Here is a 23875-nt window from a genome sequence, read left to right on the forward strand (position 1 = left end):
CCAGCCCTTGGAATGGTTGAAGGAAGTATGTGAGGATGTGGTCTACCTGCCAGGCTTGGACAGTCTGCACGAAGAAGACTAGTTCTAGATCTTATGCCATGTGAAACCCCAGTAGCGTCTCCTTGCTTTCCTTTGTGACATGGATCTAGGCTGGTGCCTCTGTGTTGCCATGTTGTACTACTACATCCATCACTCCTATCAACAGGAGAGGCCTTTAACCTCTATAGGTGTATATTTTGGTCTTGTTTGAATAGGTCTTGCATTTACAAGTTTGAGCTATTGGCATTGTAAATGACAATGCCTTTTATTTATGTGTTAATTAGAAAAACAGATAAATAAAAGGCATTTTCATTACAATGCCAATAGCTTAAACCCTTCAGCGTGGCGCGGATTACCGAGCCGTGCTGAAGGTTCGTTGCGTGGGCGGGGCCGTGACGGAGCGGTTCCGTCATACGCACAGCGCGACCGATGCGCATGACGGAACTGCTCCGTCATGCGCATCGAAAGGGTTAAACTCTCGCAAATGCGAGACCTATTGCATTGCAAATGCTTGTTTACATATGTTCTCAATGTATATACAGAAATGTTCTAAAGTAAGAGGGGAGAAGTGTGATATCTGGCTCAGCTTAATGCTGAGGTAATTTAGTTCCATGGTATGTGGAACATGGAAGGTGGGGGTTTGGTTGAAGAAAAAATGGACAGCTGCTGTGAAAGATTTGATGGATGAGGTGTTCCATTAAACTCAGCCGAAACGTATCCTGGTGTGTGGAGTATTTACTTGTAAATATTACAGTTATGTATCCTAATATCCACAGCCCTGAAGAAGTCGAGGTGTTGCCTACCTAACGACAAAACAAGTGTTGGATGTAAAGTTCTATGTGGATGTACAGTTCTCTGTTCGCTGTACTACAGTTATTTGTTTGGAATGCATACTGGCTGTAACAATTTCTACTAGACCAAAATGAAGATTTTGTATGACACCTTTACTTATACCCCCCCCCCCGCTGCAGAGGATCAATGCACCTGATGCACCACCTGACAAAGAAATGACACTCACCTTAGTGCCAGTAAGAAAGAGCTGAGATGTCACGGCCAAGTAGGTGGCTTAGTGAAAGACATGAGGGCAGTGGAGGAGAGAGAGATTTGGGGCTGAACCAACTGGCACTGTCATTCTTCGATGATCCCTGATATTAGACACAGTGCTCCCATGAGACGAGATAATGCAAAGGGTGGTGACCTTTACAGAATCCTGTACCATTGCTGAGAGTGACAGCAATGGTCTAACGTCCCTTTTGCGTCGTACTTAAGATCCATTTGAAGAATAATGAAGGACCTTGAAAGTAATGACTGTGACGCAGGCACACCAAAAGCCTGCCAGCAATGGGCCTGGACCAAGAAAACTAAGGGCAGGGAGATCTACAAAAAAAAAATCACTGAAAACTAACGGAGCATCGATTACACCAGATACAGAGTCCACGGACTGAGACATCCCACCAGTGTATGAGGCTAAAGCCATCCAAATCAGGCCAAGGAACCCACTAACATGCTAGGAGGAAGGTCCGATTACTACTTTATTAGCAGATCCTTCTAGAGGGTATGCAAACAAATGCTCTCAACAAGAAAGCTGACTAGAGGCTAGTAATATTTTTTCAATTGACCAGCTTATTTTGATCCTCTTAGAAAAGGAGACCTAGTGTACGCCTGGGAAGTTCATTCATTGTTGGAGTTAAGACTTTTCCGAGAGCGATTAGACAAGGAAAATGGCCACTCCACCTGGACTCCCGAGGCCCTGTTGGAGCTTCTCTCAGGCTCTCTTGGACTTCATTAAGCCACATATTAATTACATTAGAGCATGTGAATTGGTATCTGATGTACATAGTTCCTCCAGTTCAGTTTTTATTTTACTTTGTATTCTGGTACAAGCAGCACAGCGCTTAAAGTGTGGCCGTGGAGATTCACATGTACCACTGTGCAAGAAAACAGGAACAGATAAATGACACTGGAACTGCTTCATTTGTAAAGCAAACTATACAAATGTGAACACTTGCACATCACTTCCTCTGATGACCTTCGGGTCACTGTAATGTGGTGTCGTTGAGCAGCTGTTGGTGATGGCAGTAAATGTAGTTTTAAAAATGCAGAACACTCTTGTTTTGTGTACCGTGTTGATTTTTACTTATCCTCGTGTTATTATTCCTTTTCAATTCTTATATTGTGAAGCAAACGCAGCATTCATTTTTTTGTGAAGATGCACAGCTAAATGCTAAATTCAGGTCTGCCGTGATCTACAAATGTCACATGTTTCCCTAACGGGCTTGATAGGAGAATGGGCTTTCTTAATGCCGAAGAACTGAATGCTAGCAAAAGTAGTACAAATATGCAGTTACGAAGCTTGCAAGTTTATCGTTTAGCTGCATAATAAAATTGTGAATTTGCAACATGCATAGTAGTAACCCTTGATCAAAAGCACCTGGGGAGGCTCCATGACAATCTAGTTGAAAGTACACGTTATTAAACACTCATACTCCAGCCGAGTGACTACAGCTCGTACCAGCTCCACTGGAAAACAGGCATGGAGTGGGTTCAAGGGAACTTGTGTGTAACCTGGAACCTAAGGAGCCTGAACATGATAGCCCTTTATTTCGCTTGTTGAGTTGGCCACTCCCATTTAGTCAAGTGATTCCAAGCCCACCATGACATGAATAGCCCACCATGACTATGCAATGTATAAAAGGTAAGAAGAAAGGCTGTAGCAAAGCGGTGATCTTCAGGCTTCTTCTCTCACTTCTTGGCTCTGTAAATAAAATGGCTGACCCTTGGGCAGAGCTGAGCTCTGTGGACTACCGTTTGAACTGCAGGCCCACTTGCTTGGCCCACTTTGGGTGCCTCCTCCCCTTGTTCACTGGCTGCAGGCCATGGGGGCAATCTGTGCCCGCACTCCCAATTTGACAAAACATACAACCATTATAACAAAGATCGCATTCACTTATAACATGCCAGGCCTATTGGCCATGCCAATGCGCGTTCACTTTACTTTCTACAATGTCTGGTTTCGTATCTTGCATCAAGGAAACCTGCAACAGATGTGCCAACAAAGAACATTATGTAGCGAAGGCAGCAACGCTAACTTCGTTGCCTTTCGTTTTCCAGCAGCAACAGAGAATCTTTGCCCTGCGCCTCGTGGCGTTTGTTGCCAGGAAGAATGCGGGGGTGACAGGTGCAGATTGACTTGTCTCAAGTGCAGAGCAGCTGCACATTACACGACAACTGCTCAGGGCGTGCGCAGCATTTTTAGCAGCGGTGGAGATGCCGGGCTGGTTGTTGTTGATAGTTTGAATGGTGATCTGATGCTTCACATATGGCCAGGAAGTGCACTGGGCCCGCTTGAAGCACTTCCTCGGTTTGCTGATCAAATAGGGGGGCCTCCTGCCACATACCGAGAAGAAAGGCTCTGGCAGTAAGAAAGTGATAAATCAATTGGTGAAGAAAATGTGCGCAGCTACAGAAGGCACCGCAGAGAAGGGGGTTGAATGACTGCCATACCTTCAAGAAACCAACAAAAAAAACTAAAGAAAGCAAGCATATCAAGGTAATCCGCGCGACCCTACATTGAGTCTAAAATCATTTCCGAACACAAACCTACAGGCAAATTAGCTCGAACACTTAAGTTTGATTATGTCAAGCAGCACCTCTCTGCTTTCAACACGAATAGTAACTCAACAAATACCACCGTGGTACTCTACCGAACTACAAACTAAAGTCAATGACAGCCAGTGCTTAGGAAAACACAGATACTAGGATACTAATCGTTTTGGGTGGTATTAGCCAGGCGCGCAACACCCATTGGACTCAAAGGGCTTCAGCCCCCCCCCCCCCCCCCCCCCCCCCCGTCGTGTGTGGCATCCCGGGATGAGACAGCTTCCCGGGCACCCACACAGTCGCACCCGAGCACTTCACGGGTCTTTAAAAGGCCATTTGCATGTTAATGAGGCCTTGCTGTTTCACCCCTTCTAAGAGCCCCTGCAGCTCCACTCTGCCTATTGGTTAAAGATTCAACCCCCCCCAAATCTACTCCACTATGCCTATTGCTTAAAGATTCAGCTCCCCCCGAAATTTGTTCTAGCCCCCCCCCCTGAAATTTGGCTCTAGTTGCGCCTCGGGTATTAGCATATGTGCTAAAGGCAACAAGCGGTGAGGCAAACAGCATATGGGCATCCTTGTTCGGTGTCGATTTCTTCATCCAAAGTAAGATTTGCATAACTGGGCCTGCCCCCTGGGAATGCAAGGCGAGTCCTTGGCAGTGCTTCAAATGGAAAAATAGAAGTGCAGGTACCTGCTTGTTTCTGAGAAGTGCCGGTACGCTCCAATTAAAATTATTGCCTTTCTCTTGAGAAGTGGCAGTACTCTCACTCTCAAACTAAAATAGTGCCGGTACTCCGTACTGGACAGTACCGGCCCATTTAAAGCACTGGTCCTTGGCAAATAGAGCGCGCAACGACTATAATGTCATACAAAACCGCACAAGGAGAGTGATGGTCCCTACCTAAGGGTAGGACCCCTTTGTGAATAAGTATCCAACAGAGAGAGTGGAAGAAAACAGAACCCACGTCCACCAGAGAGATTCAGGCTAATATTTTATAGTAAACTGTAGGCCAAAAGTGGAGTATCTAAATGAAAATTAAGTACACAAAGTTTCATCTACATCAACAAAATCTAGATGCCATTTGTAGAATCTTCAGATTTGCACAGGTGGCTCTTACTTTTACGGGTAATTACCATTACTCAAAATACACCACGTGGGTGGATTTTCCCATTTTATCTAGGCTGTGGGTGTACACCATGGGGGAAGACACTGCCAAGTGGTGAACACCCACAAACTTGAGACTATGGTGATATATGTGTATATACATACACACACATATACACACACAAACACACCCATATATATATATACAGACACACATTTTGCCTTAACGTTTGTAACACTCCTTGTTCATAAATCAACCCATGTTTTTTGGCATTAATATTGTTAAGGGCATGAAGATCCGGCCATTTTAAATGTCATACATCAGATAACTGTCAATTGTAAGCACATATCTGGTCTTTGCCCGTGACTCGGATATTTGTATCAACTTCACAAGGGAACAAGAACACTGGCATGCTTGTCTTTTTCATCCATTTCACGGGGGGCAAATGCTGCAGCTCCACTTCTAACGGAGCCAGCAACATGCTGCTAGGGCCTGGGGTGTCACAGTGGGGAAGGGTGGCGTGGAGACGGTTCTCAGAGCCAAATACATAATAGAAGATTAGCATTCTAACACCCTTAAAGAGGACAAGGCACCAAAACACATGCACGGTGCTTGCATCCACTCCTTCATATGATGAATGGGAAAGGGTGGGATATATGCCTGTGAATAGCAGACAGCTGCTCTCACGCACCAAGAGAGATTCCAACGCCCCAAATCATGACGCTGACCGAGTCACTGACCTATAGGGAATACTGCCATAGACTACAATGGCAATGATTCATTATGAAAGGCTTTAGAATAGTAAGCCCTGCATAGTACGTCATAGTTCAGAAAGTTGATTTACTGCCTGGCTTCCATTCCCTGATTCAGAGCAAGGCGGGTCAGGAAGCCTGGGACAGACAGCCCAGACTTAAATACATTGATCTGTTTAGAGATACCATCGTATCTCTTAATAAATCAATCTATTTAATATTTGTACAGGAATGTGAAGGAAATAATTTCAGGGGGGCTCAGCCCCAGAACCCTTATGGAGAATCTTCCCCTTGGTCCCAGGAGTGGGCACCCCGGGACATAGCTGGAGCCGGCTATAGTGTGGGGGGGGGGGCAGTCCCTAGGGCTATTATTGCCTCTAGGAGCAGCAGTGCAGTCCCCCTTCTTTCATGGGCCTGCCCCAGGGAGGTAGTGGTTGTCTGCTCTTCTAAATAAAAAGAAAGCTCTGGGGAGGCGGTGCTCCCCAGGGTGCGGGGGGGTCATGTGCCCCGCTCCATATTTAAGTGAGCCCCGCAAGGGTAGTGGTCCTCAGGGCTTGAGGGGTCTGTGCGGCCCCCAAAGTATTTTATTTTAAGCCCCGGGGAAGTGGTGGTGCCAAGGGGTCATCCGTGAGGACCCCCAGGAATTTAATATGTAGCCCGGATAGGTGCTGGTCTCCAGGGCTGGGGGGTCTGTACACCCTGCCTCTTAATAAAATAAGCCCCAGGGAGGTGGTGGTCCCCAGGCTTATTTGAGCCTATGGAGGGTGGTCAGCGCAGCCCCCTCTCCAATATGAAAATAAAAAGTCCCGGGGAGGTGGTGGTGCTCAAAGAGCCTCAGGATGGGTGGTCTGTGCGCCCCCTCCTCTTTTTTATGGAATGCCCCGGCCCCTTTCAAAACAAGCGTGGGAGCCCGCACTTGCTTTTTAATTTGCTCCTCTCTCATCAACCTCCCCCTATGCCCTCCCCACGTGAATTGCCTCTCTCAGGTCACTTGCAAACCTCCACTATTGTGAGGCCAGAGTGTATTATTGAGGGGCATGAGGAAGGTCTCCTGATCTCAACAGGGTATGGGACATGGGGTGCACTAGGTCCGCACCCTTTCTTATTCCACCTCTCTCAGAATAGCCTCCCAGGGGAAAGAACCGGGTCAATAAATTGAGGCAACCGTGTGTTGAACTGGCAGATGTGGCATTTCTGTTTCACCTTACATGGGTACCCGCTGTCTGTTCTCCACCGAGCATCCCAGATCAGAATGGTATATAGAAATAACTGTGGTGTAAATAAATATTAGAGAAATTGGAATACCTGCCGCTTAAGCTTACATTTTTCATTAATGGCTCTTAAATTTGGGGCCTCCTCATCTGATGGACAGTGGATATCAGATGTGCTTTTAGCACTGGGGTGATGGCCCTGCCCCCTTGGGCTACGCTTTGCAGTCGCACTTCCTGGCGCATATCCTGGTGGGAAATGGGGTCCGCAAGCACATGTGAGGTCCAAAGGGGCTAGTGACCCCAAGTCTAGGTAGCGTATTGTCCCGCACGGCGGAATCGCAGCAGCGCTTTCAACGTTGGGGTGATGGCCACGCCACCTTGTGCTCCGTTCTGCTGTTGCGCCTCCTGACACATATCCTGGTGGGAAATGGGGTCCCCAAGCACTGGTGAGATCCAAAGGGGATAGTGACCCCAAGTCCAGGTAGTGCATCGTCCAAAAGGCGGGATAGCAGGGGTGCTTTTAGTGCTGGGGTGATAGCCTCACCCCCTTGATCTCCGTAGTTGCATATCCTGGTGAGAAATGGGGTCCGCAGGTGAGATCCAAAGGGGCTAGTGATCCCCCTTTAATGTTAATTGTAGCCTCAATGAGGTTGTGATCTCAGGGGGATGGGGGAGGAGGTGGGAGCCCCCAGATCTTAAATAAACAATCCCCAGCGAGGTGGTGGTCCCCGAGCTCGTCTTTTTATTTTTAAGGTGGTGGTCTCTGGGGAGGGGGGGAAATGCTTTTTCTAACATGGGGAAAATTATTTTTCTCAAACCGCACTTCACAGATCACCCCGAAACATTACAGACAGCAGCTGAAGTGAGCGTCAAATTAGTTTTAAAAAAAATCGTGAAGATTCAACAAACGGGACCAAAGCAAAACAAAAAAGGTGCTGTGGTGTCGTTGAGTGATGCTGTGGTGGCCCTGAGTGATGCTGTGGTGGCCCTGAGTGATGCTGTGGTGGCCCTGAGTGATGCTGTGGTGGCCCTGAGTGATGCTGTGGTGGCCCTGAGTGATGCTGTGGTGGCGCGGAGTGATGATGTGGTGGTGCGGAGTGATGATGTGGTGGTGCGGAGTGATGATGTGGTGGTGCGGAGTGATGATGTGGTGGTGCGGAGTGATGATGTGGTGGTGCGGAGTGATGATGTGGTGGTGCGGAGTGATGATGTGGTGCTGCCTACTGATGCTGTGGTGATATTGACTGATGCTGTGGTGGCCCTGAGTGATGCTATGGTGGTGCTGAGTGATGCTGTGGTGGTGCTGAGTGATGTTGTGGTGGCCCCGAGTGGCGCTGTGGTGGTGCTGACTGATGCTGTGGTGGCGTTGAGTGATTTTGTGCTGGCCCTGAGTGATGCTGTGGTGGTGCTGACCATTGCTGTGGTGGTGCTGACCATTGCTGTGGCGCTGCAGAGTGATGCTGTGGTGGTCCAGAGTGATGCTGGTACTGGGGATTAAAACAGTTAAAGTTACAGACCCTATGTTACTGTAACGTCTGCCCGTCTAAATATCTCAATAATAACTTCAACACAGCTGAACAGCTCATCTTAAACACGGCCCTCAGGTGCTATACTTGACGTGATGTCTGCTACCGGAAGGCACAAGTGTTTTAGAAATTAAGCCCGCCGACCAATGTGGTCTTAAGTAAATAACATTACACTTTTGGAGACTGCCTATAAAAATACGGTCCTTTGGGTGTCCAAAACTCCCAATTGTGACCATCAGGAGGCTAATGAATAAGGTGCAAATAAAAGATAAGTATGGATGTGCTACTCTCTCATCACTGCATCAATGTATGAAAGTGAAGCTAAACTTCCCCTCTTTACCCCGCGGACCACACTCTACACCCACACTTGCAGCCACGCATGCTCCAGTCTACAACAGAGCGGAAAGAACGAAGCTCAACGCAGCCACAAACGGCACCATGGGCATATACAACTGTCGTTATTTGATGACAATAACCAATAATTCCCTTGTGAACTGATTCCCGAAACTACATCCACGATGTATTCACCACTGAACAACGAGTGCATAACACTCAAGAATGACCCAGCTGAGCAAGGCAGCAAACACAAAAGGTCAATGGACAGAAAGAAATACGATATGTATGAAACATGCACTGCAAAGAGTGCATGGAGCAACGCACCAAACCACGCCGATCATATGACTGCCAATGAGGACGTTATCGATAATAAAAAAAGGTGGACTGTGTCACATTAGGCGCGCTTTAGCAGGACCAATCTGAAGATTGAAAATGCGCAGCTACTTATCCGTAATTTGTACAAACTGCTACCACGATAAAACAAGAATTATGCTGTGAGGCATGAGAAACAGGAAGTAAGAAAGCTGGACGGCGGCAGACAGGCGCGCGAGAAGAACTAACAGGAAACATTGTGAGTGAAACACGGGGGCGCGAGGGCAAGGCCCAACGGCGCTGGAACTGAGAGCAAGGAGGGCATAGGAGGGAAAGACGGGAGAAGATGAAGGTGAGGCATAGAGGGGAGGAGCCAAGGTGCATGAGAAAGGAGAGCACGAGTGTCACAGAGGAACTGTGGGAGGGGAACGGGGAGACAGATGGAAGGACGTGAAGAAGAGAAAGGGGAGGGAACAGAGACAGGTGGGAGGAGTAAAGAAGGTAAAGGGCGGGTTGTGGGTGGAGAGAGGGAGGGGCGCAAAGAAGGAGAACAGGACAGAGAAGCACCTGGAGGGGTGAAGCGAGGCGCGCGCGCTTGTGCGCGTTATCGCAAGCTGGTGGCAGGGGAAAAGCCTTTGGTTTGGTAGCACTTCGAAATGCCACTGACTAAATGTCTCGGCCAGAGCAGCGCATGCGCTGCATCAGGCGAGACCTAAAAAGGATTTTCCTATGGAAACTAGGCCCTAACTATATTTACCTACTAACGACTGCCAGTTGGATAAATATATATTTTTTTGAAACTTCATACCACGCGCCTCCCATGATATTTTGATATTGGAGAAGAGTACTTTGATATTGACACCATTGAATTATGTGTACTTCATGAAAGAAGGAGAGAAGAAACAAAGAGAAGAAACTCTAAAATACAATTGTTGGTTTCTTGAGGCACTCCCTTTTGTGTGTTTTTCTGATTTAATGTAATTATGGTTTTGGAGTAGTGTGCCTATTAGAGGGTTGAGTGCAGACCACTATTACCGTGTGGAGGTAGCACCTGTGCAGCTGTCTTTAGCCAGAACTACTCTTGCTTTGGGATTATTTGTACTTTGATGTCGTAGGGGATATTGGTGGGAGTTCTAAATGGATTAATTAAGCCCTAAAGATGCAGAGAGTCTCAGTCTCAGTCTCTCTCTCACTCTCTCCTCCCACCCCCTCCTCCCTTTCCCCCCTACACCTCGCCACCCAAGAAGAATCACTTTTAGCTAGGGAGGTGCCCACCAGTCCCACATATGGGTGGTGTGTAAGGTACCTTCCTTCCTGCAAAGTCCCTGCCATGCCCAAGGGTCTAAAGGGGCCCAAGCACGGGTGTGATTCGCCATTACTAGTCCTGGCCACAGCTGAGTAGGTACTGCAATGCAATTTGAGCCCTGACCACCACCCTGGAACTCTGCAATTAAGGTTGGGTTCATGGGTGCTTTACCTCACTACTTTAGTATCTGGCTTAGAACATGGCCAGCTGAGTGACATAAAAATGATTATTCACCAAAGAGGAAAATGAGACTGAGCACAAGGACTTCAAGGGTTTTAGTGTCTGGGGATGCATCTAAATTAACGTTGATAAAGAAAAGGCCCGGTACTCCTGGAGCTAAGCAGACATCTGTTGTTACAAGTTTCCTAGTACTTCATAAATAGGCTGTGCAAGCGGACAGTCAATTTGAAGAGAGGAGGGGAATGTGTCAGCCATATGATGGGTTGAGCTAGTGAAGCGTCATTGTTTTCTGTAGAGGAACCAATATGAAAAGAGACCTATGGATGGGTTGATTTCCTGAGTCCTGGGATTTACCGCTGAATGTTACTATTTTGCATATTCTGTTTTTAAGTGTGTCTGACGATGGACACACCCTTCTCTGCATGCATTGGGACCTCTGACACTGTGCACCCAATTAATTTAGTGACTAGAAACAATTCTCATCTTTAGTTACTACTCATCAACTATCACTACACGGATGATACCCAGTCAAAAAATGTAAGTATTTATTCTGTTTTCCACCACAAATTAAGCAGACCTAATGGGAAAGAAGTGTTCCAAGGCTAGCCCATCTCCCCAGGAAACAGGGCTTCTCACTTAGTGTCACAAACATAATGACTGTTTTCTCGATTGGACTATTTTAGATGGGCTTTATCCTAGCCACAATAATGTCATTGAAACATCTACCTTATATAATACCACAAAAACTGAATCCTGCAGCAATCCTACTTCCTTGGTCGGCTTGTACTGTCTGCATCAGCATCTTAGTTGTAATCAATCAACCTCATTTCTTGCCCACCCATCCACCTGATGGAGACATCTTGCTCAGAAATGCTTTTTTTCCTGTGACTTCAGATAATTCTTCCAGACCGCGAGCCCTAATGACCTTTGACCATCATCTGCTAGCATTCTGCTTTGTGGCAAAGGCCTGTTTAATATAGCAATCTACCTTTATTGAAAATGATGTTGGTCCCAATGTTTCAGGAAATGTTAGTCAATCTTAACTCTTCATTTTATTGCTAAACTTTTTGAGAGAGGGGTAACAGTTGAATGTCAGTTTGTTGGCTGTGATAGTTAAAATAAAAAATGATATGGGGACCCTGGCAACAGTAATTTGGCCTTACATGAGCTGCCAATATGGATATTCTCCAGAGGATATGTGGCAGATGAATATCAATGGAGGGTTTGGTAGCTGAGTGTGTCACTGAAATATTGGTGTGGTGGACTGGATGCTAGAGGGACTCCCATGATTGCGATTTAAATTGAGTAAACAGTGGTTACACGGATGGAAGTGCTCAATGTTTGAGTTGATGTTGGTTTGTGGTTCTGAAAATACAAAAAAAAGGAAATAAAAGTAAAAAAAATAGGACTATGGATTGCATCTTCTGGGTCTGCAACTATTGAATGTCTTTGCCATTCTGTAGTACTGCAGAGATAGTTTGAAAATCATACAATAAGGGTTGAGCAGTTTACACTCCTTTTAATCAACCGCATCAGATGGAGATAAATAGTCCAAGACTGCCCTATTAAACTAGCGAATATGTGATCTACTTTGGGAAGGTGCAGAAATGACATATCATTCTTACGAAGGGGTACTAATGTGCCATGAGCAAAGCAATACTTTTTCCCCCGGATCATTCTGTTTCAGGTGAAAAATAGGGAGTTTGAGTAGTGGGCCTTGTGGGGGGGTGGGGACAGCTTCTTTTAAGACAAAAAGGAAGGGGCTTGAGGTAGAAGCTTTTCTTATTAAAAGCATTAGTCTTTAGAAACAGGGTGTGCTTCTCATCAAGTGAAGTCACCGCACAGCATGAGGAGGTAACGCTAACCAAGAGAAACAGAAATTATTAATAAACCTGATAAGCAAATTAACTGAGCCATAGCTAGAAATTTAGAGTTAACATGCCAGAAAATATTGACATTCAAACGGCTTAATATTTTGAACAAAAGGTAAGAGTGGATAGTCATCCAAAGAAGTCTTCCGCCTGTTCAATATCATCTAAGGTCAAGATTCAAGACCACCAGAGTTGTTGGAATGCTCAACATTCAATAACATATTTTCATCCCATTTGAACTATTCTATAATCCATCCACATTTTAAATTTCTTAGTATCAAGGCATGCACATATTATGTATTAAATATCATCAAAGTGAATACCGAAGAATCATTAAGCAGAAAAAGTAATGACAGACGTTTGCAGACATGCACCACACTACATTTGATCAAACTGCTATGCAGAAAAAAAAGTGCTGTGTCCAAATTCACACTAATATGACTGGCAACGGGAAAAACATTCATCTTTATGATAACAGTGCAATAGTGCAAAGCCTGCTGTTAAAACATTTCCAGTGGGTCAATTTTCTACATTTTGTTTGTGGGCAAACAGAATTTGTGGCAAGCTTAAGAGTTATCATGTAGGAGATCTGGGCCAGCTTACCAACTTCCTCTTAAAGTAGACATGGCTATACTACATAGTGGAGAGCACATGGCCATTTGATCACCCAGGCTTCACAAACAGGTCGAATTAATGACACCAGCTAAGAAATAAATGAGAACCAAGCCTCATCTCCACACCCAGCATTAAAATCAACATCACAAAAGAATTGTCAATATAGCTTAAAAAAAACAAAGGTAGCAAGTCTTGAAGGAAAGTAGTTATGTGCCCAATGAACGCTTATCGTGGCTGTGAAGCCATTTTCATCTCATTGTGGAACATCTCAATGGTATAAGACCAGGAGATAAATACTCACCGAAGTACTCTTCTTGCCCCCATGCATTGGATGTCATACGATACAGAATACATTTCATAAAAAGTTGCTCTGATGTTCAAACAGCCAATAAAATCTTTCGGATTTAGTTTATACAAATCGAGGGTAATTTTCGCAATGCCTCTTTTCTTTTGATTCGCTAAAGAAAACTTGCTGTTTCTTCCCTGAATTGAAAAAAAAAAAAAGAAAAAGATACATATCAAAGGGAATCCTAATAATCGCTAGGCTTGAGCATGTACTGAAAATACCTCTAAAGAGTAAAATGCAGAAGACATTGTAAATAAACTCAAGACTATCATATAAATATGTATAATCCGTGTACAATGTGCTGGCATGGAAAACAAAATATAAACATGAATTAATGAAAACGCTATTAAACGTCACAGAGTAAGTTATCACAAAATTGTCCATCATGAGATCAGAGGCCATGGTGGTTACCAATATCAGGCTAAATGGAGTTGTGGTCAATAGGACTGTGCATTGCATTAAATCTACATCTCCCACTTATTTGTCTTCCCCCTCCTGGATTGAAGTCTATTCCCCGTATCACAAGGCCGAGCCTTCTAATTTCAATTCTTTTCACATCATCTGCCACTATCCTACATTCAAAACTCCAATCCCTCCCTGTTCATTCTTTATCGTTCACCATATGCACAAAAGACCTAGGTTTATGAAGCGGTGTGACATTTCAGTGGGATAGGGCAGAGGCATTTTGAGAGCATGGGGCTTCCTTTCCTGTTCTTGTACAAAGGGAAATATGGGGAGTCATTATTAGGAACATATGTAGTGAATAGTGCACTTTAGAGCACATTGGATCATAAACACTCAGCGGAATTGTACCCAACAATTTCTAGCAACTTAAAGAGTGGGCTTAGGCTTCTTAGGGAATTGTAGCGTAATCAAAGGGGATTGTTACACTATAGTGATATATATATGTATATATCCACTGAAAATAAAACTAAAGATTAAAGTAACGCTATGGTAAAGTGAAATTGTCCGTTTAAACCTAACATTTTAGACTAACTCAACCACTGAAATTCAGCAGTTATAGTATTTTAAGTAACTATAACCATCACCCTCCACCATTCACAGATTTGCCATCAATGACAATTTCGGATGCTGTATTGATGTTATCAATAGAGCGACAGAATAGGTCATGCGTGATGCAATATGAGCGGTCATAAGTAATGCATGGTGAGGGTGCGAATTATAGTTACTTGAAATAACTATAACTATTGAATTTCCGTTATTTTCAGTTAAAAATGTTATGTTTAAACTGACATTTTCACCCAACTTGAACGTCACTAACCTATAGTTTTTTCAGTGAATTTCTGTTTTTTTAAATGCTAAATAAAATATGATTACCACTCCTTACTTTAAGGTCACTTTAACCTTTGTATTTCTGTCAATTCTGCTCTTGCAGCTAAGGTCCACTTCCAAGAGTCCAGGACTGAGGTGCCACCACTTGGCAGGTCAGATTCACAAGCAGTAGAGTCCAAGTGTTGAAGCCGGAGGGTTGTAAGTCTTTTGTGTCCCTGAGACTTAAAAACAGGAGGCAAGCCAGAAAGCCCTTGTAATCACTCTGAGTTCAAGTGATGCAGTCCAGTCCTTCTCATACAGGGAGAAAGAGCAACAGGGCACAACAGCAAAGCAGGAGTTCAGCAAACAACAGCACAGCAGAGTGGCAGTCCTTGAGAAGCACAGCAGTCCCACTTCTTCCTGGAAGAGTGGTCACAGGAAGTAAAGTGCACTGAAGATATGGTGTCAGAGGCTGAGTACTTATATCCAGTTCTGCCTTTGAAGTGGGGGAGACTTCAAAGAAATCTTTGAAGTGCACAGAGGTCCTCTCTACCTGCCCTGGCTCCAGACTCACTACAGGGGGATATGCAGCCCTTTGCCTGGGGACAGGACAAGCCTATGCAGGTGTAAGTGTGAGACTGTGCCCAGCTCCTCCCTCTCATCTCCCAGGAAGGCCAATCAAAACACACCGCAGCTCCCTTTGTGTGTGGCTGTCTAGGGGGAATTCACAAAGCCCAGCTGTCATCCAACCCAGAAAGAACAGAGACGGGTAGCAGGCACCAAATGGCTAAAGTAAGTAAATGCCAACTTTCATTTGCTAAACTGTCATTTAAAATCCAACATCACCATGAGTTGTGATTATAAATTGTGAGTCCAGTGACACTAAACTTGAAACGTCGATTGGGAATTACTCTTAAAATATGTTATAAAGTAATCTCAATGTTATCATATGGAAGAGACAGGTCTTGATGTAGTGATAAATGAAATTGGGAGACTTTCACTACCAAGACACATAAAATGTAAAAGGACATGTCCTGCCTTTTACCTACATTGCACCTTGATCTGTGGATCATACAGTGGTGACTTATATGTATCAAAAGGGAAGGTTTAGGCCTGTCAAGAGGTTTATTTTGCCAGGTCGAAGTGGCAGTGTATAACTGCACATACAGACCCTGCAATGTCAGGTCTGAGCCATGGTTTGAGGGCTACGGAAGTTGGTGACACAATGAGTGCTGCAGGCCACTAGTAGCAAGTAATTTACAGGCCCTGGACACATGTAGTGCACTTTACTAAGGAATTGCAAGTAAATTAAATATGCCCATTGTGGTTAAGCCAATGTTACCATGTTTAGGGTAGAGAGTGCAAGCACTTAAGCACTGATTAGCAGTGCTCCCCTCTGCACAGCACCAATCTGGGAGGGACCCCGTGTTGTTCAAACCCTTTCATCAGGGAACTTAAGGGCTCCCTTGTGGGTGGGTCCTTAGATTCATTGTGGGACAAAACAACTCTGAAACTACATCACTCTTCAATTGTCTGGACACTTGGTCTTCGACTGGAACCAAGAATGCATCAAGGAAGACTCCTGCTGCTCCTTGCCTCGCTGTTCTTCAAGTCTTCCTTGTCGTCTGTGTCTGTGCTTCATCCAGGTTCTTCCAAAAACCTGTGAGCATCAAGGACACCCGAAGAAATCTGCCTTAGAGTGAAGGAGTCACTCCCCTGGATCTGCAGGCACCACAACAAAGTTGACCGGTCTGCTGCTCCTGTAGTCCTATGAACTTCCTGAGGCTCAGCAACACAGGTGGTGGTTCTGCAACTCCCTCGAGGCCTGACCGGCCCTCTCTGCAATTTTGAGGCCAGTATCCCTCGTCGGAACCGCTGGAACTAAACCCCTGTGCACCGCGTTGACTTGCTGTTGCCAAGGCTGGTTGGCTCTGCACTCCAGAGATCTTCAGGCTGCTAGAAGCTCCAGCCTTCAACACCTCACTTTCTGAAGATCAACATCCTCCCTGCAGTCCTTGCATCGTGGGCCTTCATCTTTGGTGAGCTGCCTGAGGTCCTCTTGCGACTACTGTGCCTTCGGGATGTAGGTTCGCTCAACGGTCTTCCTTTTCTTCAGTGGGCTCCCCTGCTTGCTCAGGGCCTGCTCTGACTCTCCTGCTGTTGGTGAGTCCGTTGGACCTTGCTGGATCCAACGTTGCTCCTTTTTTGTCTTCCACACCAGTTGCAGCTACCAAGGCTTGTTAGTGCTCCCGCCGGAGACCGACCACATATACACTGACATCCAACGTGGGACAGTTCGTGAATGGCTCCTGTTCTTCCTCAGCGTCACCTGGTCCTCACAGCTGCAGCAACAAGGTCACTGTTGACTCTTCAGAACCTCCAGACATCGGTGGGCCTTGTGCTTCCGAGGCCTCCTGGTCACCTCCGACCATCTACTCTTGGATTCCACCGGACTCCTTCATTGTCTTCTCCAGAGGCATCTTCTTTGAAGTCTGCCATTGCTGTTTATGGCAGGTTCCGACGTGACTTCACTCCTATGCACCAGGCTTAGATGGCACTTCCGTGGTACGACAAATCTATTCAATACATTTGCCGTACCACTGGAGTGCCATGTTTGAAATATTCTTTTGAAGCAGTTGCTATACGTTGCACCCGGGCGGTGGTCTAGAAGCACACCGCATACACACACAGCACATGCATGTAGGTCTCTCTCGCTCATGTTTTAGATATTAGATATTGCACTCACAAAGCCTGTAAGACAACCAGCTTTTGCAGAGATGAAGGCTGTAGAAAAACAGTTGCATCAATGAAAATTGGTTAAATAACTTAAAAGGAGAGAACACAGGTGTTCAGATATTTGCCATGCTTATGCTAGCAGTCAATGCATTTTGCAGGGTACTTGTTTGGGGGCCCTTGAGACATCATGTATACCAATGGCCTGGTTATTTCAAAAAGCAATGTTACACAAAACGTGTGTGACGGACTGGGTTTGAAGTGGCAGATCACCCTGAAATTTTCCATGGGCAAGTAGCAATTTTTCGGAAAGTTTAATGGTGATGCGTCAAACAATGTCTAAGTAATCAGCAACACAATATTAGGTATTTTCAATGGAAACAAGATACTAACTATAAGTACACAGTGCAGACTCACGAGAGTCCCCTGAACCCAATTAAAAAAAATTAGAGCCTTTTGATTGTCCCAGGGAGCTTTTTTGTCTTGGGCCATTTCGAACCCCCCCCCCCTGGAGTCAGACTCCTGCGGGAGCGAGCGCTCCGATTGGCTGCTAGTAACATAAAAATGTGGCTGCCAGTCATTACAGGGCTTGGGGACTTAGTCTATGTCCTCAAGTAACAGGGGGTAGAGGGGATAGCAGCCGGTGGTCAACATCAGCTTCTGCCGCTATCCCAAGGGACTCTCACTGGATCGCAGCAAAAAAGCAAACAAGAAAACATGTCATGGTCATGCTCACCTCTTTGAGCCCATTTTGGGCCCTGGGACCCTACCCCCGGGGCCAGGTATTTTATTGAAGGGGAGGGGGTGTAGCCCCCTTCCTGGAGCCTAAGGAGACACTGGGGATCCCATCCCCTGTAGATGAAATCTAATGACCTCCCAGAGCCTTAAAAAAGGCTCTGGGATGCTCATCCCCCAAGGCTGTCACTTACTGTGTCTCAGGGAGCCCACTGCCGGGACACAGTAGTTTCCCTGCCCGCACTAGCGCGGGCAGGGAAACGAGATTGTTCCAGTCTGGAGGGAGCATTTTAATAGCCCGCTGCGGTATTAACGCATAGCTATATAGACTGCCAGGCATGAACATACACTAACTGTAACACAAAGAACAGTGTATAGAACATAGAACAAAGTACGTGCCCCTGCAACTTACATTATGTGGGGATGACAACTAGATCGGTCAAAATCAGGATCAGTGAACATAAAAAGCACAATACGCTGCGTTTGTAGCGCGCACAAGATGTGTAATCATTATATTAATTCCCAACACACAGCAGACAACATAACCTGGAGCATTCTGGAGGCAAACCCTACTTGGAATATATCCACTCTATTTAAGAAGGAACAGCAATGGGTGTTCCGCCTCCTCACACATGTACACTGTCTGAACAATGACATCCCATGGATTGAGCTACAATAAAATTCCATACTGCCTTCATCTATCTGATGCATCACAGACTGGACAGCAATTGTCAATTTTCTCATATAGTCCATTGCAACACTGACCACTAACTAGGACTTCTCTTGACCATGAGATGCCTTTATCTTGACTTTCCCATCACCAGACAGACTCACCAAGGCTTCCACTTTACATCCAAGGCTTCCGATTTACACCTTTCTATATACACAGCGGTTAAACTGCTCTTTTTTTCCACTGTTATTATATACATACAGTCAGGATAGATGTTGAGAATAATACTTAGATGACTAGTTTCCCCTTACATATATAGGCCCTTAGAGTACCATCATATTGATATCACATCATGCATAGGCCCTTTACCCACCTCTATAAGGAGTTCTTACAGAGAATTACCACTTATACACACTTCTTTCTCTGTAAGTGGGCATGCTCACCAGCCCTCAAAGGATAGATGCCCCTTTCACTGCATCTTCACCCTCCAAAGATGGCAGTCGTCGACACCCTAGTGACTCAACTCACGTACATGACGTCAACACACTTCCAGCTTTGACCCGGAAGAGATTCTATCAAGCTGCAACGGATTACATATCTTGAAACCATCCCGTCCCTGACCACTTACAGGCAGACGTGAGGATGGGTAGGTGCGGCTCTTTGTAGCTTTCACCAAAACCGGGAGTACTTTTCATTATGGAACACACTATACAACTATATGCCTAAACTCAAGTCATCAGCAATTTTTAACTCCGCTCCGTGTTCTCTGTCACAGTGGTTGATGATAGAGCACCCTCTCGTTTGATCCAGGGGGACTGCCTCCAAATCTATTGAGGTAAGAGTACTCCCCTACTTTAGGTTGTGTTAATCATTATCAGACAAAATGGTTTGCCATTTATGGGACTTGCAACAACAGTGAATTTCACTTGCTCTATTTCTCAATAGTTTATGTTCCCATTTTGTTACCCTTACAGTAATCAATGTTAACGGTTTGTACGCCAGATACATGAAAAATATTGTTTTATATGCTCTTTGTTTCCCTCTCTACCTTTTTTGTCGTTCTGGATTGGATCACTATAATAAGGATCTAGTAAGTGGCACTACTTTATTTTTGGGAGGCCACCCTAAACACACTCCTACTTCCTACTTTCTTCTCCTGGGCCTGAAGAAGCGTCAAGGATCTCCTGCTGAGACCACAAAGGACGTGAAACATGTCGAACCAATAAATCTAAAACTTTATTCACATATATTAAACCCAGCTCTTTAGGGCCATTACAGCCCTTTAGTAGCCTCAACCTTTTGGTTTTTACTCGACAGAGGAATCCATTTATTAAATTGACGTAGCACTGATATCCTCTAGTGATTTTTATACTCACTCATCGCTCTATGAGCACTACCTCACAAGAATCACAAGGTGAAAAGTCTAAAGATTTTTGAAAAAGCAACCCTTCGGGGGACCCGTAGGGCATTGCAGTGCCCAACCGACGAGGAGCAACCATCCTATGATGAAGCATGACATCCTTTGGGATGTGTGAGGGCAACAAGTGAGAGCCAAGCTGACTCTTCTACCCATTTACTAGACTGACACTCTTGTCCTCTCTTTTAGGAACAATGACCCCTTGTTTTGATTTATACATACACTTTTCTTACCTGGATGGACAGTACAACAACGGCTGAGCGGTGATGATCAGTGTAGACGAACATGTTTCCACACTGTGAATGCAGCGGCCATAATGTTATAAAGCAGATACCACTGCTGAAGCAGCCCGCAGCATGAACATGTCTGTGTATACAAAATATCTGTAAAGATGAGGTGTGCCTCAGATATACAGTTTTGCTCTCAGGTTTGACACCTGCATGTTCTCAGCGGTGCATATTGTCCTATGCCCGGAGTGACCGTTGCGCATGGTCTTGATTTTACATGCACCTGGTTCGCTGTCTTTGTAATTAGAACAGCCAACGACATATCCCAGCTGCACATATGTTACCGCACTGATAATTTCGGGAGATGTAATTACACATAACAATAGCAATTATAAAATGTTGTATGGACTTTATGCATGACAAACACTGCCTCCTATTGACTTGTGTATTATGCTGACAAAGACAACTAAGTTGCCAAAATGCGGCCGTCATTATTTTGTGCTGAAACCAAGCATTAAATTGGACCTATGCACACTTTGAATGCCGACCTTCCTTTGTGTATGGAAAAGGAGTTCTTTTGGATACTACGGGCGCCCAGCGTTGTGGTGCCCAATACGCCACTGCCCACGATTAGGCACCGATAGGCATACACACACAAGGAAGGAAATATATATATTTTTTTAAAACAAAGGTTACAAGAACGTTATAGTTAGGAAATAGAATTTAAAAAAACATTAGAAATTCACTGGAAAAAACAATGGTTACAGGGACGTTATAGTTAGGCTCGGATGTCATTCGTACAAAACCAATGAAATTCAGCAGCTATGGTTACCTGAGCTAACTATAACTTACATATCCACAACGCACCACTTATGGCCTCACATATTACACACTCATGACATGGTCAATGACATCACTGATGACCTGTAAATTACATGACTGATGACATCTAGTGACTGAAAGTATTTTCTAAACGTTTATGAGTGTTAAACACATATACTAAGGTACTACAAAAGTTAAATTAGTATACTTTGTGCACTACTAATGAGTAATATTATTTCGAACATATTATGGGAGTGGCTGTGTGACTGTGCATCTGTGTGTGAGAGGGTGTGCGAGTGGCTGTATGAGTGTGTGAGTGGCTGTATGGGTGTGTGAGTGGCTGTATGGGTGAGTGAGTGGCTCTATGGGTGAGTGAGTGGCTGTATGGGTGAGTGACTGGATGTGCATAAGGCTATATGGGTGAGTGAGTGGCTGTATGGGTTAGTGAGTGGATGTGTGAGTGCTTGTATGGATGTGTGAATAGGTATGTAAGTGGGTGTGTGAATGGGTGTGTGAGTGGCTGTATGGGTGTGTGAGTGGCTGTATGGGTGTGTGAGTGGCTGTATGGGTGTGTGACAGTCGCTGTATGGGTGAGTGAATGGCTCTGTTTAGAGACTGTATGGGTGAGTGAGGGCTGTGTGCGTAGGTGTATTGGTAAGAGTGGCTGTGTGAATGGCTTGATGGGTTATGAGTGGCTCTATGGAAGAGTACGTGGGTGTGTGAGTGATTGCATGGGTGTGCAAGTGGGTGTATGAGGGGTTGTATGGGTGGGTGAGTGGTTCAATGATGGCACTGATCATGTCATGGGTGATGTAATATGTGAGGTCATAATCAGTGCATTGCGGTGGAGTAAGTTATAGTTGGCCCGAGTAACGATAACTGCTGAATTTAAATGGTTTTGTACAAGTTAAATCTCAGCCTAACTATAACATCCCTGTAACCATATATTTCTTCAGTGAATTCTTAAGGTTTTATTTTCTAACTTTAATCTGTAACCTTTCAGAGTGGGTGTACGAGTGGCTGGGAGTGTCTAAGTGGGTGTGTGTGTGAGTTTCTGAGTGGTCCTGTGAGAGAGTGAAAGAGTGTCAGAGTGGGTCTCAGAGTGGACGCATTAGTGTCTGAGCTGGTCTGAGTGGGTGAGTCAGTGTCTGAGTGGGTGTGTCTGTCAGAGTGCATCTGTGAGTGGGTGCATGAGTGTCTGTGTGGGCCTGTGAGTGGATGGGTGAGTTTCTCAGTGGGTCTGTGAGTGAGTGCATTAGTGTCTGTGTGGGTCTGTGAGTCGGTCTGTCAGTGTCTTAGTGGGGTCTGTCAGTTGCTGGGAGGATGCCTGAGTGGGCCTGTGAGTGGGTGTGTGAGTCTATGAATGGGTTTGTAAGTGGCTTCATGAGTCTCTGAGTGGTTCTGTAATTGGGTGCGTAAATTTGTGAGTGGACCTGTGAGTAGATATGCAGGTCTACAAGTAGATCTGTGAGAGGGTGTGAGAGTGATTTGGTTTGCCAATGCGTGTGTGAGTGTCTGTGCGAGTCTGTGAATGGGCGGTTGAGCGTCTGAGTGGATCTTGGAGTGTCTGAGTGGGTCTGTGAGAGGATGTGCGTGAGTCTATAAGTGGATATCTCAGTGGATGGGTGGCTTTCAGTAGGTCTATGAATGGGTCCATGAGTGTCTGACTGGGTCTGTGAGTGGGTGCATCTGTGCATCTGTGTCTCAGTGGATCTTTTAGTGTGTATGAGAGTGTCTCAGTGAGTCTTTGAGTGGCTGTGTGAGTCTACGAGTGGATCTGTGAGTGGGTTTGCAAGAGGGTACATAAGTGTCTGTGTGGGTCTGTGAAAGGGTGAATGAGTGAGTGGGTCTGTAAGTAGGGGTGAGTGTCTGAATGGGTATGTGAGTGGGTGCATAAGTAGATCTGCTAGTAGGTTCATAAGTGTCAGAGTGAATCGGTCACTGGGTGTGTGAGTGGGCTTGTTTGTGGGTGTGTGCGAGTCTATGAGTACATGTGTGAGTGGTTGTGTGTCTGAGTGAGTGTGTGAATGGGTGCATGAGAGTGAGTGGATATGTGTGTAGGTGTGCGAGTCTCTGAGGAGGTCTGTAAGTGGGTGCGACAGTCAGTGGGGGCATGAGTCTTCAAGTGGGTCTGTGAGTGAGTCTCTGAATGACTGAGTGGGTGTGTCAGGTCTGAGTGGGTCTGTCTGTGGGTGCAAGTGTGTGTGAGTGGGTCTGTGAGTGAGTGCATTTGTGTCTGAGTGAGTGTATAAAATGATATATAAAAAAATGTATTCAACTAAATTTGTGAACATGCCGCAAAGTTAAATGGGGGGGCCGTGCTGAGGCTCACAACGGCTTCATGAATAACCAGACGTGGAAAAACAAAATTGTTTTGGGGCATTTTTTTCACATAAGGGGTCCCTCAGAGACCCCTATATTCCACCCATGGGGTAAGGGTACATCTACACTGACCTCTTCTATAGCTTTCCACATTTATTTTCAGCCTCCCGGGACTGTGCCCAGTTATATAAATTGGCGGGCACAACTTTCTACTCTGGTTGCTGCCAGCAAATCACTGCATTCTTGTTTGAGCCGTGGATTCGCGAAGCACCACGATGGATTCATGGAGGATTTGGGCCTCTAGCTATATGCATTTGTTTTTCCTTTAATATCTCAAAAACTACTGAACGTATTTACACCAAATAACAAAAAAGTCTCTCTCTGAACCAAGAGCTACCTTTCTACCAAATTTGGTCAAATTCCATCCAGCAGTTCGGGCTGTAGTCATGTTAAAAATCTCTATGGGAAGTTCAC

General features: G+C 45.3%; 1 protein-coding gene across 1 annotated transcript in view; it reads right to left on the reverse strand.

Moving 5' to 3' along the window:
• CIDEA (cell death inducing DFFA like effector a) overlaps nucleotides 1-23875 on the reverse strand; it is a 135575-nt gene that overhangs the window by 38754 nt on the left and 72946 nt on the right. The window contains exon 4 of the mRNA XM_085606066.1: nucleotides 13159-13340. Within this exon, the coding sequence (XP_085462192.1) occupies nucleotides 13159-13340 (182 nt within the window). The remainder of the gene's footprint in view (nucleotides 1-13158; nucleotides 13341-23875) is intronic.

Source organism: Triturus cristatus, chromosome 5_1 (genome assembly GCF_964204655.1).
Source record: "Triturus cristatus chromosome 5_1, aTriCri1.1, whole genome shotgun sequence".
NCBI lineage: Eukaryota > Metazoa > Chordata > Amphibia > Caudata > Salamandridae > Triturus > Triturus cristatus.